Source organism: Littorina saxatilis, linkage group LG2 (genome assembly GCF_037325665.1).
Source record: "Littorina saxatilis isolate snail1 linkage group LG2, US_GU_Lsax_2.0, whole genome shotgun sequence".
Classification (NCBI taxonomy): domain Eukaryota; kingdom Metazoa; phylum Mollusca; class Gastropoda; order Littorinimorpha; family Littorinidae; genus Littorina; species Littorina saxatilis.
In genome coordinates, this window is record NC_090246.1 from 87094446 (window position 1) to 87110857 (window position 16412).

Here is a 16412-nt window from a genome sequence, read left to right on the forward strand (position 1 = left end):
TGGCTAAAATCGAAGGTTGTCTGCATTATCGAATGAATCACGGCTGTTTACCGTCTATGTGGACATTTAAACGCATTGGCGAGATGTCCCGGAGCGTTATGAGGCGAGAGTTCGGACAGTGTTTGTAGCGACGAGATGATCGAATGGTAGACTTGGTGCAAAAAGCAGTGTTTTCGGACAACAATGCTGCAAGACAATCTTTCTGAGTGGGAGTTTTGAAGAGCAAACGGTAATTAATTGATACGTTCAGATGTGGACCATATAGCGTAATCCACACGGGTTGACCTCAACTGATTTGATCGTATTTGTTGCAGATTGTTTTTCTGGTTTTGTTGTGATTTCGTTTTTGGAGGCGAAGGTGTGCATGGCCATTCTCTCTAGAGTAAGAGTAATCTGGTTTTGAGTCGGCATTATCACGAGTGTCGGTAGGTTGTGATTGAAGTCGATGAGTCGTTGTAATCTTGGTCAAGGTTTATTGAGCGTTCAGCATTGCATGAGTGATGTTGAGTGGTTTGTCTAATGAGCTGCTAAGTGTTTGCTCAATGCTTTGAGAATAACTTATTGCTGAAATCATACTACACTGTTTGATCTGTTCCACTTTCACAAATTTGATATATCTTACATACATGTATGTATGGTTACACTTACAAGTAGCCTGCATGATCATTAGCTCCCTGAAAGTATCTTTCATGGTATGATAAACAAATTACCTCTTGGAAAATATTCAGTATGCTCCATCATGCAGATTTGAGTAAATCACTAAATGTGAGATGATTTTCATCACTGTAACAATCAATCAATCAATATGAGGCTTATATCGCGCATATTCCGTGGGTACAGTTCTAAGCGCAGGGATTTATTTATTTTTTAAATTTTTATTTTATGCAATTTATATCACGCACATATTCAAGGCGCAGGGATTTATTTATGCCGTGTGAGATGGAATTTATTTTACACAATACATCACGCATTCACATCGGCCAGCAGATCGCAGCCATTTCGGCGCATATCCTACTTTTCACGGCCTATTATTCCAAGTCACACGGGTATTTTGGTGGACATTTTTATCTATGCCTATACAATTTTGCCAGGAAAGACCCTTTTGTCAATCGTGGGATCTTTAACGTGCACACCCCAATGTAGTGTACACGAAGGGACCTCGGTTTTTCGTCTCATCCGAAAGACTAGCACTTGAACCCACCACCACGGTTAGGAAAGAGGGGAGAAAATTGCTAACGCCCTGACCCAGGGTCGAACTCGCAACCTCTCGCTTCCGAGCGCAAGTGCGTTACCACTCAGCCACCCAGTCTAACAATGTAATATAAGTTTATATTTCTTTCATTAGTTTCAACTTAAAAAACAACAACAACAAAACTGAAAACTATGGGTAAAAACTAAAATGATCATGTTGCAAGGATCAAAAACTGAGGGTGGAAGACAACTTTTAAACAAAAGATACCAGTCACTGATTCAGTTACAGAGTTTGACTTTAACTTTAACTAAGGCCAAAAAAAATAATAGGTGTGGTTACGGTAACATAGCCAAAAAAAAAGGGTAGGAAGGTAGGCAATCACTTTTTTTTTTTTTTACTTTTTTTTTCTAATGTGTACAAATTAAACCTACTTGACAGGGAAATAAGTGTGCGACTCTGGCGCTTTCGCTTTCATTGCGTTTTCTGCACTCGTTTACTTGTTTTTTTGTGGTTTTTTTTTGACAAATGTAATAAAAAGTTATAGGGTCGGCCCAAAAAAATAGGGTAGGTCGGGTTACCGTAACCACACCTATTTTTTTTTTAGGCCTAAGCAGGTACAGGATATCTTGACCTATATCTAGCTGACCTATTATGTACAAGAATTTAAACTGTTTATTAAGCAAGATGGTGACGTTTACACAGCTTCCCTGGTTGTTTTTGTCAAGAACTAAAGAAGAAAACAATTCTGCCTACATCTATTGGCATTTTTTGTTTAATCAGTGAAACACAAAGCTTTTTTTTTTGGAGGGGGGGGGGGGGGTGGTTGTTATTTTGCTTGTCACATATCCGAGACTTGTTGTTGCAGATTGTTCAAAATGATGGACATAGTGAGCCTGTTCCTGGGCTACACCATAGTGTTCGTGGCAGCCTGTGTCGTGTACTTCTACTCTGATGCTCCCTTCCTCAACTCAGGAGTGCTTGGAAACATCAAAAATGGAATCTGCCACGTAAGTGAGGATGTGTGTTTTTGTGTGTGTGTGTGCCTACAAGTTCAACAAAAAGATGAAAATGATGCAGCAAGTTTTCAACAACGCTGCAATGAGCCCTATCATTCTCATATACGGTATAGGGAAAAACAAAATCCTGGTTATGAAAACCCAACTGACCCAATTTTATGTTTACGACTGAATAACATTTTTCCAGCTGTCAAAAATATAAATCTAACAAAAGAAAACGAGTGAAACGTACAACAGAAGAGAAACTTCAGACTTGGTGTATGTCTGGGAAACATTCAACAAGAGACGTTACTTGGGTGATGTGCCCCTTTGATGAGGCAGATCCTACTTCCACTAGGAGGGCTGTGCCGTTCAATTTCAATACAGTGGAACCCCCCTTTTAAGACCTCCACAAATCTGACAAAATCAGGTCTTAAAAGGGGGGTGCATTTATAGAGGTTATGAAGAGAAAGTCTGAGAAAACAGGGTCTTGAAAGGGAGGAAGACCCCCCGCGGGTTAGGGGGAAGAATTTACCCGATGCTCCCCAGCATGTCGTAAGAGGCGACTAACAGATTCTGTTTCTCCTTTTACCCTTGTTAAGTGTTTCTTGTATAGAATATAGTCAATTTTTGTAAAGATTTTAGTCAAGCAGTATGTAAGAAATGTTAAGTCCTTTGTACTGGAAACTCGCATTTTCCCAGTAAGGTCATATATTGTACTACGTTGCAAGCCCCTGGAGCAATTTTTTGATTGATGCTTTTGTGAACAAGAAACAATTGACAAGTGGCTCTGTCCCATCCTCCCCCCCTTTCCCCATCGCGATATAACCTTGAACGGTTGAAAACGACGTTAAACACCAAATAAAGAAAGAAAGAAAGGGAGGAAGTCTTGAATTGGGGGGGGTCTTACAAGGGGGGTTCCACTGTATGCGGTTTCTGAAACAAGGCATGTTGGCAGACAGAGGCTGTATGCAGTGTCAACTTCAACATTTTTGACATTAATTTTAGCATTGTTTTCTTCTTACAGATTTTCCACTGCCTGTTTCCAAAATTTCTGGTCAGAGGGTTTCATCACATGGTGGACTATGTCTTCTACACCAGGTATGGATCTTGTATTCTTGATAACATTGAGCATGTCTCCAAAAAAGGTCACACATTGTGTAAGCAATGGAATGGACTGATTCTCATCTCTCTGGATGGCAATACAGTGGAACCCCCATTTTAAGACCTACAACAATCTGAGAAAGTCTGGTCTTAAAAAAAGAGAGTCTTAAAATAGAAGTAAATTTACAGAGGTTATGAACAGAAAATCTGAAAAAGTAAGGTCTTAAATTTAAAATGGGGGGAAGTCTTAATTGGGGGGGGGGGGGGGTCCTCTGTATCACAATGTTTCTGAAGGAACACATACACACATGTTTTCTTGTGATGATAATGTCTGGATTTTTTTAACATTGTGGTATAAACTGAAAAGACAAAAGTACATGCACAAATATATGGCACCATGTTATTTTTTTCTGCATGATTCACACTGGTACCTATCAGGAAAGGACAGTCTTGGGACCAGACAAAAGTGTCCCGATATGGCAGGTGGCCTGTCATGACAGGTATATTTGGTCAACACAATAGAGAAAAGGACAAACAGAAGTTGTCCTTTCACATGAGGTGTCCTTTCAATCAATCAATCAATATGAGGCTTATATCGCGTGTATTCCGTGGGTACAGTTCTAAGCGCAGGGATTTATTTATTTTATTTTAATTTTATGCAATTTATATTGCGCACATATTCAAGGCGCAGGGATTTATTTATGCCGTGTGAGATGGAATTTTTTTACACAATACATCACACATTCACATCGGCCAGCAGATCGCAGCCATTTCGGCGCATATCCTTCTTTTCACGGCCTATTATTCCAAGTCACACGGGTATTTTGGTGGACATTTTTATCTATGCCTATACAATTTTGCCAGGAAAAACCCTTTTGTCAATCGTGGATTCTTTAATGTGCACACCCCAATGTAGTGTACACGAAGGGACCTCGGTTTTTCGTCTCATCCGAAAGACTAGCACTTGAACCCACCACCCAGGTTAGGAAAGGGGGGAGAGAATTGCTTACGCCCTGACCCAGGGTCGAACTCATAACCTCTCGCTTCCGAGCGCAAGTGTGTTACCACTCGGCCACCCATTCCTCAATGGAGGAGACTCACATTGAACGGTACAGTGAAACCCCCAACCTTCAACATCTGAGAAAATAATGTCTTAGATAGCAGAGAGTCTTTCATTGGACTTTGAGGTCAATTTACAGAGGCTTTGAGTGTGAAAACTTGTAAAACAAGAAATTCCTTCGAGGTAGGAAAAACAAAGGGAAATAACCATTGGTCAAAGGGAAATAACCATTCTCACTGCCACCAACTGAGAAGGTTATTTCCCTTTGACCATTAATATGTGCCTCTATAAGTCCTTGTAGAATCTTAATCCACCAATAACTCCCTAACCGTGTGTTTGACTGGTCCCGTGTTTGACTGTAAGGACCGTCTCAGGAATGTATAGAACCTGTTCACCAAGTTTGGTGACGATCGGTCCGTTCATTCTTGAGATCTATATGCGAACACAAACACACACCCAAACAAACAAACAAACACATCGAGCGAATCCTATACACACCCCTATACCGGGGGTGTAATAAGGTTTTTAAATGGGGGGAGTCTTAAATTGGGGGGGGGGGGGGGGGGCGTTTTTAAAAAGAGGATGTTCTTAAAAAGGGGGGTTTCAGGGCGGGGATGTAGCTCAGTCGGTAGCGTGCTGGATTTGTATCCAGTTGGCCGCTGTCAGCGTGAGTTCGTCCCCTCGTTCGGCGAGAGATTTATTTATTTCAGTCAACTTTGTGTGCAGACTCTCCTCGGTGTCCGAACACCCCCGTGTGTACACGCAAGCACAAGACCAAGTGCGCGCGAAAAAGATCCTGTAATCCATGTCAGAGTTCGGTGGGTTATAGAAACACGAAAATACCCAGCATGCTTCCCCCGAAAACGGCGTATGGCTGCCTAAATGGCGGGGTAAAAAAACGGTCATACACGTAAAATTCCACTCGTGCAAAAAACACGAGTGTACGTGGGAGTTTCAGCCCACGAACGCAGAAGAAGAAGAAGAAACAGATTTGGACAATTTAATTTTGATAATAATTTTTATATATTTAATTTTCAGAGCTTGTTTTTAATCCGAATATAACATATTTATATGTTTTTGAAATCAGCAAATGATGGAGAATAAGATAAACGTAAATTTGGATCGTTTTATAAATTTTTAATTTTTAATTTTTTTAACAATTTTCAGATTTTTAATGACCAAAGTCATTAATTAATTTTTAAGCCACCAAGCTGAAATGCAATACCGAAGTCCGGGCTTCGTCGAAGATTACTTGACCAAAATTTCAACCAATTTGGTTGAAAAATGAGGGCGTGACAGTGCCGCCTCAACTTTCACGAAAAGCCGGATATGACGTCATCAAAGACATTTATCAAAAAAATGAAAAAAAACGTTCGGGGATTTCATACCCAGGAACTCTCATGTCAAATTTCATAAAGATCGGTCCAGTAGTTTAGTCTGAATCGCTCTACACACACACACAGACACACACACACGCACACACACACACACACACGCACGCACATACACCACGACCCTCGTTTCGATTCCCCCTTGATGTTAAAATATTTAGTCAAAACTTGACTAAATATAAAAAGGGGAGTTCCACTGTATTGACAATTATGAAAGTAAAATTTTTTTGTTTTACCAGGAACCACATCATGCAGCTCATATTTGGTGCCCTGGTGTTGCTGGGCAACGCGACTCTGGCCATGGACGTCCTGCCGGTACTGACCATCATTGAGCCGGACGTCAACCACTTGTTTTGGCCCATCACACTCCTCTTCACAAACCTGGCCTTCTACCATCTCAGCTGCACGTCAGACCCGGGCGAGCTCTCCAAGAACAACGTGGACTGCTACCTGTCTGTTTACAAGTATGATGATCTGTTGTACAAGCCTGGCGTTCAGTGTCGCACCTGTAAGCTGGAGAAACCGGCCAGATCCAAACACTGCAGTAAGTATGGTGGAGAGAAAGAGTGTGTGTGTGTCTGCGTTTTGTGTGTGTGTGTTTGTGCACACAATGCAGGATGTGTAAGCTGGTGAAATCAACAAGGTCTATGCGTTGCAGTGAGTGGTTTTGTGTGTGAATATGAATGTGTTAAATCGTGTGTGTGTGACTGTGAGGAGAGAGAATATTGTTGCAGTTGTCTTTCTGAAAGGAAAGCGTTGTGTGGTACATTTCTCCTCAAACTAAACATTCTTATCATCAACAAGTTAAAGAAATATCAAAATTGGAGACAAAATGATTTATTGTCATCTAAAAGCATGGTCTATGGAATATTTGTGTGTGTGTCGCTGTGTGTGTGTGTGTTTTTTTTTTTAATTGTAAAGTGTTTGGATCTGCGAATCAGGACTTGCGCTATAGAAAAGTGATTTATTAATATTATTATATTTCAGGTTTTTGCAATCGGTGTGTCCATCGATTTGATCACCACTGCATCTGGACCAACAACTGTGTAGGGGCAGGTAACCTTCGTTACTTCCTGATTTTCCTGGTGTCGCTGATCGTGATGTGCATCAACGGTGTGCTGATGTCGGTGCACTCGCTGGTGCTGGTGGTGCACAACCTGCGGCTGATGGAGACGTCGTATGTCGACACCGCCACAGGCAAGCTCTACCCCATCACCTTTCCTGTCCTCATTCAGGTAAATATGTGCCACCTCAAGATGAAAGTCGCTTGTCAATATAACACTTACCTCGACAGTACTATTCTTGCACATTATCTATTATAGGCCGAAAAAATTGGACAAAACGCTGAGTGGGTACAATTATCTCCCATAACCATGCGCCACCGTGGATCCCAAGCACTGTCCGAGTGCTTCCCCCTTACAGGATGTAGGTGGCGCGTCCTCTTTCTTTTTTCGCGCGTGTCAGACCGGCTGTGTTTCTGCTACGCTCCCGGATTATTTTGGACTAAGAGGCTCCTTTTCTGTGTGGACTATCACCTGTTGGATTATTGTGTGTTATTCCACTTCTGGCTTGAGGCTACGTTGTGTTTCCTTCAACTTGTGCCTCCGTTTTTGTGTGGCGGACTCGGCGTGCCTCCCGTCCTACTTCGTGGTGACCGGTCGTCTGCTTCTCGTTTCGCCGCATTCACTTGAGTATTGACCTAAATTTTCTTTGAATTTTGTTAATTCTCGGTCTTTAAGGGTACGTACAGGGCGAGGTAGGATGTCTCGTCCTGTTTTGGGCTCTGGTTCTACGGAACCAGAGTCTGCCGGGGGCAACCCTTCTCCGGGCGCCCAGCGTCATGTTTTACGCACGGAGAAGGGGATCTTTCGGCGCTCCGACTCTCCCTCCCCAAACGCTTTGCGTTTGCGGCGAGGGAGGGCGGAGAAAGCCTGTTTGAGCAAGCTCAATGCGAGCTTGCTCAAACAGGCTGGGCTTGAGCCTGGGACTTCGGGCGGGGCTGCGCCGTCGAAGGTTCGGGGAAGTTCGAGGGGAAAGAAAAAGCTTCTTTCTCCTTCTCCTTCAGTGGAACAGGCTTCCCCCCCTTCGACGCCGTTGTCCGGCCCTCAGTCTCAGGCTTCAGCTCCTCCCGGTTTCGAGCCTGGGGGGAAGGTTTCCTTCTCCCCCCTGGCTCGAATCCGGGGGCAGGTCGATTCCCAACCCTCTTTGGGGGTTGGTGAATCCGATCTAGGGGCTACTGGAGAGACTCAGGTTTTGACAGCCAACGGCCATACCACGTTGAAAACACCGGTTCTCGTCCGACCACCGAAGTTAAGCAACGTCGGGCCCGGTTAGTACTTGGATGGGTGACCGCCTGGGAACACCGGGTGCAGTTGGCATTAAAATCTTTCTTTTTCCGGTGCCTCTCCTGTGCCCTCCTCGGTTTCCACCGCTGTGGAAGCCAGGAGGGACACGGGTCCTCCTCTGAACTCCCTCGCTGGGTCGTCTGCTGCTGTTTTGACAGTAGTTTCGGCCTCCTGGGGGGGGAGATCGGAGGAGATGACGGGGTCTCTGAATTCCCTCCCCGCTGGGGTTGGGATGCGAATTGACCCCGTTCAGGGCGGTCCTGTGGGGGCAGGGGTTTCAGGCTTCGTGCCTACGACCACTGCTACTACGGTTCCCTCTGACGTCCGTGTGACTGGTGGCTGTCCCTCTTGAAACGCTCCGGCCGACTAGTTACTGGACGTGGAGGTGTTCGACAGAACGTGGTACTTCTGTCGAATGGTCAGGGCGACGGGAACATTGTTTCTGTTGCTCAGACCGACACCTCCGACCGGACCGTCTTGACCCCACGCCATTCCTTAGCGTCTGGTGTTCGGGTGACGGATGGTCCGGACCAAGGGTCCGGAACGTTCCAGGCTTACGGGTCGGGATCGAACCGGACCCACGGGTCCCGACTGGACTTGACCTCCGGGTTTGGTCCGGGCGGGACCCATGGTACGGGACCGTACCGGACCTTAGGGTCCGGTGCGGGACAGTACCTCTGGCCCTTGCCGGACCCCCCGGACCTACGGGTCCGGATGGTACGGTACGGGACCAGTGTTTCGGTCGGGACCGGACCACCCGACCACCTCTGTTGGTCTGGGTGGTCTGGCACCGAACCGGAACACACCGGACCTACGGGTCCGGAGGGTACGGTACCGGACCAGTGGTCCGGTCGGGACCGGACCACTCGACCACCTCTGTTGGTCCGGGTGGTCTGGCACCGAACCGGACCATGCCGGACCTACGGGTCCGGATGGTACGGTATGTCCACGTCCGGACCGAGCCACCCGAACACTTCTGTGGGTACGGATGGTTCGGTACCGAACGGGACCTCCGGATGGTACGGGACCGGACCGAATCTACGGGTTCGGATGGTCCGGTACCGGACCACCCGACCACCTCTGTTGGTCCGGATGGTCTGTCACCGAACCGGACCATACCGGACCACCGGACCTACGGGTCCGGATGGTACGGTAGGTCCACGTCCGGACCGAACACTTCAGTGGGTACGGATGGTTCGGTGCCGTACGGGACCTCCGGATGGTATGGGACAGGACCGGAACACCGGACCACCCTACCGGATCGGTCCGGACCACCCGACCACCTCTGTTGGTCCGGATGGTCTGGCACCGAACCGGACCTACGGGTCCGGATGGTACGGTATGTCCACGTCCGGACCGAGCCACCCGAACACTTCTGTGGGTACGGGTGGTTCGGTGCCGAACGGGACCTCCGGATGGTGCGGGACCGGACCGGACCTACGGGTCCGGATGGTCCGGTGCTGGACCGGTGGTCCGGTCCGGACCGGACCACCCGACCACCTCTGTTGGTCCGGATGGTCTGGCACCGAACCGGACCATACCGGACTTACGGGTCCGGATGGTACGGTGTGTCCACGTCCGGACCGAGCCACCCGAACACTTCTGTGGGTACGGATGGTTCGGTACCGAACGGGACCTCCGGATGGTACGGGACCGGACCGGAACACCGGACCGGAACACCGGACCACCCTACCGGACCGGTCCGGACCACCCGACCACCTCTGTTGGTCCGGATGGTCTGGCACCGAACCGGACCTACGGGTCCGGATGGTACGGTACGTACGTCCACGCCCGGACCGAACCACCCGAACACTTCTGTGCGTACGGATGGTTCGGTGCCGAACAGGACCTCCGGATGGTACCGGACCTACGGGTCCGGACCTACGGGTCCGGATGGTCCGGTGCGGGACCACCCGACCACCTCTGTTGGTCTGGATGGTCTGGCACCGAACCGGACCATACCGGACCACCGGACCTACGGGTCCGGATGGTACGGTATGTCCACGTCCGGACCTAACCACCCGAACACTTCGTTGGGTACGATGGTTCGGTGCTGAACGGGACCTCCGGATGGTACGGCACCGGACCGGACCACCCTACCGGACCGGATCGGCACCCCCGACCGGACCGGACCATTTCTTTTCTGATCAGACCCCATGGGTTCCTGTTCAGTCTATAAATGGCGGGGGTTCGTTGGCTGGGCTGACCCAACAGTCGCAGGGTTGTTGTTTTTCTCCCCCTTCGGCTGCTGGAGACGTTTCGTCTTTGGGGCAGGGGTCTTCGCGGCCTCTTGCTTCTGTGGGCGTTTCTTCACAGCCTGCTTCATCGCTTTCGGCTCTTCCCCCTCAAGCTCCCTACACTCCTGCTTTTGAGGAGTTGTCGGGAAGTGAAGAGGAGAGTGAGTCGGAGGACGATAGGGAGGAGGATCAGGGTCGCCCTGAGGTTAACACTGAACCTCTACCCTTGCCGGTTTCTGATGGAACTTCCGAAGCTATGCTTCGTACTTTCCAACAGTACATGACAGACATCACGCGGCGTCTTGACGTCACGGATGCCTCTCTTAAGCGTCTGTCGTCTAGTGTTGACACACAGGACGTGGACCCGGGGTCTGAGGACGAGAGGCAGGAGGCTCGTCCTCGCACAGCTAGAAGGACGTTTGAACAGTTTCAGGACGTCCTTCCCTGAGACGCCCTCTCGTCCTTTGAGTCCGCTTCGGCCCGGGCGCGGGAGGCTCACGCCGCGTCTGCCGGCGGCTCGTTTTATGAACGATCCGGCCGCCGGCAATTCGCGTTCCACCCTAGTCTAAGTGCCACGGTGGAAGCGGCAGCACATCGCCTGAGGAGTACAGATTCACGTGCAAACGCGACCTATGTTCCTCGGGAGGACGCGGGTTCAGTGCCATGCTTTCCTTTGGGAGGCGCACCTCCACTGTTTCCTCGTGTCCAATCTGTTTCGTCCCTCCCTTTTCCCTTTGACTCTCGAACTCTCCCTTTCCAGACTTCGAGTGTTTAGGGTGGGGCTGACGGTGATGTGTTCGTTGGGGAGGTGCCTTCGGTCAAGAAGGTGGAACTGAGCTCTGCTTCGTTCCACAATCTTGAGGCCACCGTTTCGTCCACAGTCGAGGCCCAATCACAGGCCTTGACATGGATGAGCACGCTGTCCACACTGTTGGACCCTCCCAATCGGGCAGAGTCCGATTCCACTCGGGTCCTTGACACGGTTCGAGTGGATCGGGCTTTGCATGCCGTGCGATCGTGCGTGACGTCTGCGGCAGAATTGGCCATTGGAACACGGGTCCACTTTATTGGCCCTGTTCCGTGATCATTTTCTGCCTACTTCTATAGTGCCTCCGGATATGAGGAAGAGTCTGAGGAACACGTTTCCTCAGCCTTCTTCCCTCTTTCATCCGGACACTGTTCGTTCTGTGGTGGAGTCCACACGCCAGAGGAACACTGATTCTCTGATGGTTGGCCTCGCTGCTTCGGCGACGGCGGCGGGGAGTAAGAGAAGTGCTACAGTCACCTCCAGCTCCCAGCCTCAGAAGAAGAAGAAGAAGCCAGTTTCACTGCCTCCTTCTTCCTCCTCTTAGGCGCCTGTTGCGTTCCCAAGCAAGACGAAGGGTGCTCAGACAGGTAAGGGGAAGCAGCACCACCAGGGGGGGTGGTCGCAAGCCTGCGCCTGCCCGCCAGCAGAATTTTCAGTGAGTCCCGGCCCTACGTTGACGCCCCCTCAAGTTGCCCCTCTTTCGTCCGGCGGTTCCCTTTTTTCGGGCCCGCGGCATGTGGGGCAGACTGGTCTCCAACCAGTTTTTCTTGAGGGTGGTGTGGTCGGGGTTTTCTCTACCGCTGTCGTCACAACCTCCATTGTCCGCTCTACCTTGGACGTTCCCCCCTCCTCGAGAGCCTGCCAGATGGCAGGCTCTTCAGGACGAGGTGAACTCGTTGGTCGAGAAGAAGGCGGTCTACCCCCTTTCTCAGCCTTCTCTGGGGTTCTGCTCCCGCCTGTTCACCGTCCCCAAAAAGGACGGCCGGTTCAGGCCGGTGTTGGACCTCTCCACCTTGAACTTGTACCTTCACAGGTGCAAGTTCAAGATGGAAACCCCTTCGTCGGTCCGGTTGGCCATCCGGCCAAACGATTGGGCCATGTCTGGGACCTCCAGGATGCTTACTTCCACATCCTGGTGGCCCCGGGGTACCGACATCTGCTCCGGTTCGTTTGGGAGGGCACGGTGTTCGAGTTTCGGGCCCTCCCATTCGGCCTGTCCTTGGCCCCTCTGATTTTCAACGGGGACAACAACACCACATGCTTAGCTTACCTTCGCCACCAGGGGGGCACCAATTCTCGGTCCCTCTCCCTGTTGGCGGAGGAGATTCTGCTCTGGTGCCAGACCAATCAGGTCCGGATGTCAGTCCAGTTCGTTCCGGGGAAACTGAACGCCCTGGCCGACATTCTCAGTCGGGGCGATCAGGTTCTCTCCACAGAATGGACCATCGCTCACAACGTTCTACAGCGTCTGTGGGCAAGGTGGGACCGTCCTCTGATCGATCTGTTCGTAACTCGATTCAGCGCTCGGCTTCCCAGGTACGTCAGCCCCTTTCGAGACATGAATGCGTTCCACTTGGACGCATTCACTCTCTTGTGGAGGCTCCTCGATGCTTACGCCTATCCCCCGACATCTCTGATTCCGAGGGTGCTGGCAAAATATCTGCAGGAACGACCAAGACTGATTTTGGTCGCGCCTTACTGGCCAACAGCTCCGTGGTTTCCAGATCTTCGCGGTCTCACCCACGTAGACCCTCTACCTCTGGATCTGGACGGGGGAGGTCTGCTCCAGCCTCGATCATGCCTCCCTCATCCACGTCCAGAGAGTCTGTGCTTGACCGCATGGCTCTTGTGCGCTCCAAACTGCTTGCACTAGGATTGCACAAGAGTTCAGTAGAGTTTTCCTTGAACGCTAAGAGGCGATCAACTAATCAGCTCTACGACTTACGCTGGAGAGCTTGGGCCACCTTCGCCTTGTCCAAGGGGATAAAGCCGCTTTATCCCTCAACACAGGACTTGGCCAACTTCCTGGTGGAAGTGTATCAAAAGAAGAGTCTTTCTTCTAAGACTCTTCTTGGATACAGATCTGCCATCGCTTCCACGATTGCGGCCGCTACTGGTCGCAGAACTGAACACTTGATCAGGTCCTCCCTCATCGCTAATGTCCTTTCGGGTATTAGCAATGCAGCGGTGTCTAAACCTCTGGTTTCATTTCCCAAGGGGGATGTCTTTCTGGTCCTCAAACTCCTGCGTAGCAATGAGTTTGAACCCCTGGCAGGCATCAGTATCAAGTTGCTGATTTTTAAGACTAATTGTTCCTCATCGCTTTAGCCACTTGCCGTAGACTCAGTGGTATTCAAGCTTTGAGTGGCCTGGACTTTGACATTGAGTTCACCACACAGCAGTGGTTGCTAGCATGGTCACGTCAGTCTAAGGTATGTTTCTTGGGTATATTTTCTTTTACGGTAGTACTGTTCGAAAATTGCCTGGGTATCTTAATCCTTGGATTTAAGTGATTTTGATTAAGGAGTTTAATACTCTACATATCACCCTCACACCACTCTGGTATTCTGTGCAAGAATAGTACTGTCGAGGTAAGTGTTATATTGACTGTAAGGCTTCTTTTTAAGCCTACTGTCTATATGATACTTACCGAGACAGTACTATTAGAGTTTCCCTCCCGCCTCCCCTCTTGATATGTTATGGGCTTTTTGAGGGTCTGCAGCTCATAAAGAAAGAGGACGCGCCACCTACATCCTGTAAGGGGGAAGCACTCGGACAGTGCTTGGGATCCACGGTGGCGCATGGTTATGGGAGATAATTGTACCCACTCAGCGTTTTGTCCAATTTTTTCGGCCTATAATAGATAATGTGCAAGAATAGTACTGTCTCGGTAAGTATCATATAGACAGTAGGCTTAAAAAGAAGCCTTACAGTTCATTTCAATGCTTGTTATTCTCTCAGGTGCCGGGAGACTGGTTCCGAATAACCCTCACTTACTCTATTACACATGTCGTATGCATTCAGAGCGCTTCCCTTTGTTTGGATGTGCTTCCTCAATTTTTGTTGTTGTTGTTGTTGTTGCTGTTGTTCTTCTTCTTCTTCTTCTTCTTTTTCCAATATCCATCATGACAATACACTTCACATCACGTGCCGTCATTCCTTACTTGTCATCACCATCCTGAAGAAGTCAGCGACAGGCCGCCGAAATATTAATGAAGAATTTACCCAAACTGGTTTCTGTTGGGTTTTCTTTTAGTTTTGATCTTCGTCTTCTTTTAGTTTTCTTCTTCCACGTTCATGGGCTTTGACTCTGATGTACACTCGTAGGCACGAGTGGGCCTTTACATATATATATTTTGTTGCTTTTCCCCCGGCCATTTTGGCAGTCATACTCCGATTCTGGAGGATGCATGCTGGGTGTTTTTTGAGATTGTATACCCCACTGAACTCTGTCATGGATTACAGGATCTTTTTCATGCACACTTGGTCTTGTGCTTGTGTACACACAAGGGGGGATAGCATAAGACACAGCAGGTTTGCACATGAGTTGACCTTGGAGTTCGAAAAAATCCCAACCCTTAACCCACCTGGTGATGGGATTTAAACTCCAACATCAATTCTGAAGCAGATAGATGCATAGTTCTTGTTCAACCTGTTTGTTGTCCGCTTGTTTTTCACTCTTTTTTGTGTGCGGATATGTATTGTTATTTATGCTTCACATTTTTGCTGACTGATCACATTAACATGACCACTGGTAACTTGCAACGTATTGATTGCAGCAGTGATTGATGAAATTATTGCACAAAGTATATTATGCTGTGTTGTAGTCCACAGTTTTCAGAACCATCAATTTTAAATTTTTTATTAAAGATAAAGGAAAACTGACATCAATATCAAAGACCTGTTTGGTGATATTTGTCTTTTAAAGGTGGTCGTCTACATTTTTGCTTTTTTTCAATAATCTTATGGTTAGATTTTGCTAAAAAGTTATGTCAGATGATGAATGAACCATGGGGAAAAAAGTTATAGAAAAAAAAAATATGTAAAAAAAGATTTTATTTTTGGGTAGCGTGACTCACGCTTCCAATATTTTGTTTTCTGTTTGCTGAGAACATGTGCTTTGCCTAAAAATACTGACCAATCACATTCATGTCACTATGCTTATAGCCACGCCCAAACAAGTGCAGCAACAGTTTGACACTGGAGCGCTGTCCACGCTTTTTGTTAAACGCACGAAATGCACGGGATTTGAGAGGAGTTTTGTGCTTGGCATTTTCCAAATAAGGATATCCTACTATGAGTACTACGCTGGAATACTACAATGAATTTTCAAACGACTACACTGGCTTCGTCTTTCCTGATCGAAAGGGAGTGTATTGTTGATATTTGTAGATAATAGACTCTGCATTTTAATGGTCAAATGGCGATTTGGGTATAAAAATGTAGACAAAGACCTAAACATATTCTGGAACAGCAAACTGGGAAATGCATATTTAATTTCTTTTCTTTCTGTTTGCAGCACCTGTTTATGCAGCACCCGCGTGCAGTGTTCCTGGTGGGGTCTCTGGGCTTGCTGCTGGTTCTTCTCTTCGCCTTCACCGGTTACCACCTCTACCTGATCTGCATCAACCAGACCACGAACGAGCGCTTCAAGCTCAGCGGTCTCCAGGTCAACAACAACAACAACGCTGATGAGTTGTCCGCAAACACCCACGCCCCTGGAACGTTTTACAACCAGGGGCTGCTGGTCAATATGCGTGAAGTGTTTCTCCCCAAGCTGCCAAAACGCAAAGCTGCTTCGGCAAAGGAGGTGCCCCAAGTGTCGGTGAAAAGCAATAACTCTGCTAACGGCCACACCACGTCTCAGTCCAAGAGAGAAGCTCCCAGATCGAGGGCGAGGAGAAAGTAGTGGGGGAGAGTGTGGTAGATTTTGTTGTTGAAATGTAATGTTAGTGACGATTGAACCTGCTGTTTTTTGGTCCTTGCTGGTATGTTTTTTGACTCTGAAGGTAGAGTCACAAGGGTTTAGGCTAATGGAAGTAGTGTACAACAAAAAAAAGTGTGTGTATTGATAGTTGATGGTTGTAGTCTGGAACAAGTTTTGGTAACATTAACAATAATAATTATGCTGATGATGTTTGAATTTTGTTGTGATGTTGTCTGTGAAACAGATGTAGAATTGTATTGATTAGAAGGCTTAAAAGTAGGCTAGGAGTGTAGTATACATTGTTCTATACATGGCTGTTAATAGATGTGTCAACATTCCATTTCTTGACCAAA

At 48.1% G+C, this 16412-nt stretch overlaps 1 protein-coding gene and 1 non-coding gene across 2 annotated transcripts; both read left to right on the top strand.

Moving 5' to 3' along the window:
* Window positions 1–8: 8 nt before the first annotated feature.
* On the top strand, window positions 9–16412 carry LOC138960024 (palmitoyltransferase ZDHHC4-like). The gene is made up of 6 exons (XM_070331746.1): window positions 9–229; window positions 2058–2199; window positions 3215–3288; window positions 5982–6286; window positions 6730–6977; window positions 15652–16412. The coding sequence occupies exons 2-6, from the start codon at window positions 2068–2070 to the stop codon at window positions 16039–16041; spliced, it is 1149 nt and encodes a 382-aa protein (XP_070187847.1). The 5' UTR covers window positions 9–229; window positions 2058–2067; the 3' UTR covers window positions 16042–16412.
* Window positions 8002–8120, top strand: LOC138960568 (5S ribosomal RNA). Its single transcript, XR_011454043.1, has one exon. It is a non-coding gene; the product is annotated as a 5S ribosomal RNA (ribosomal RNA).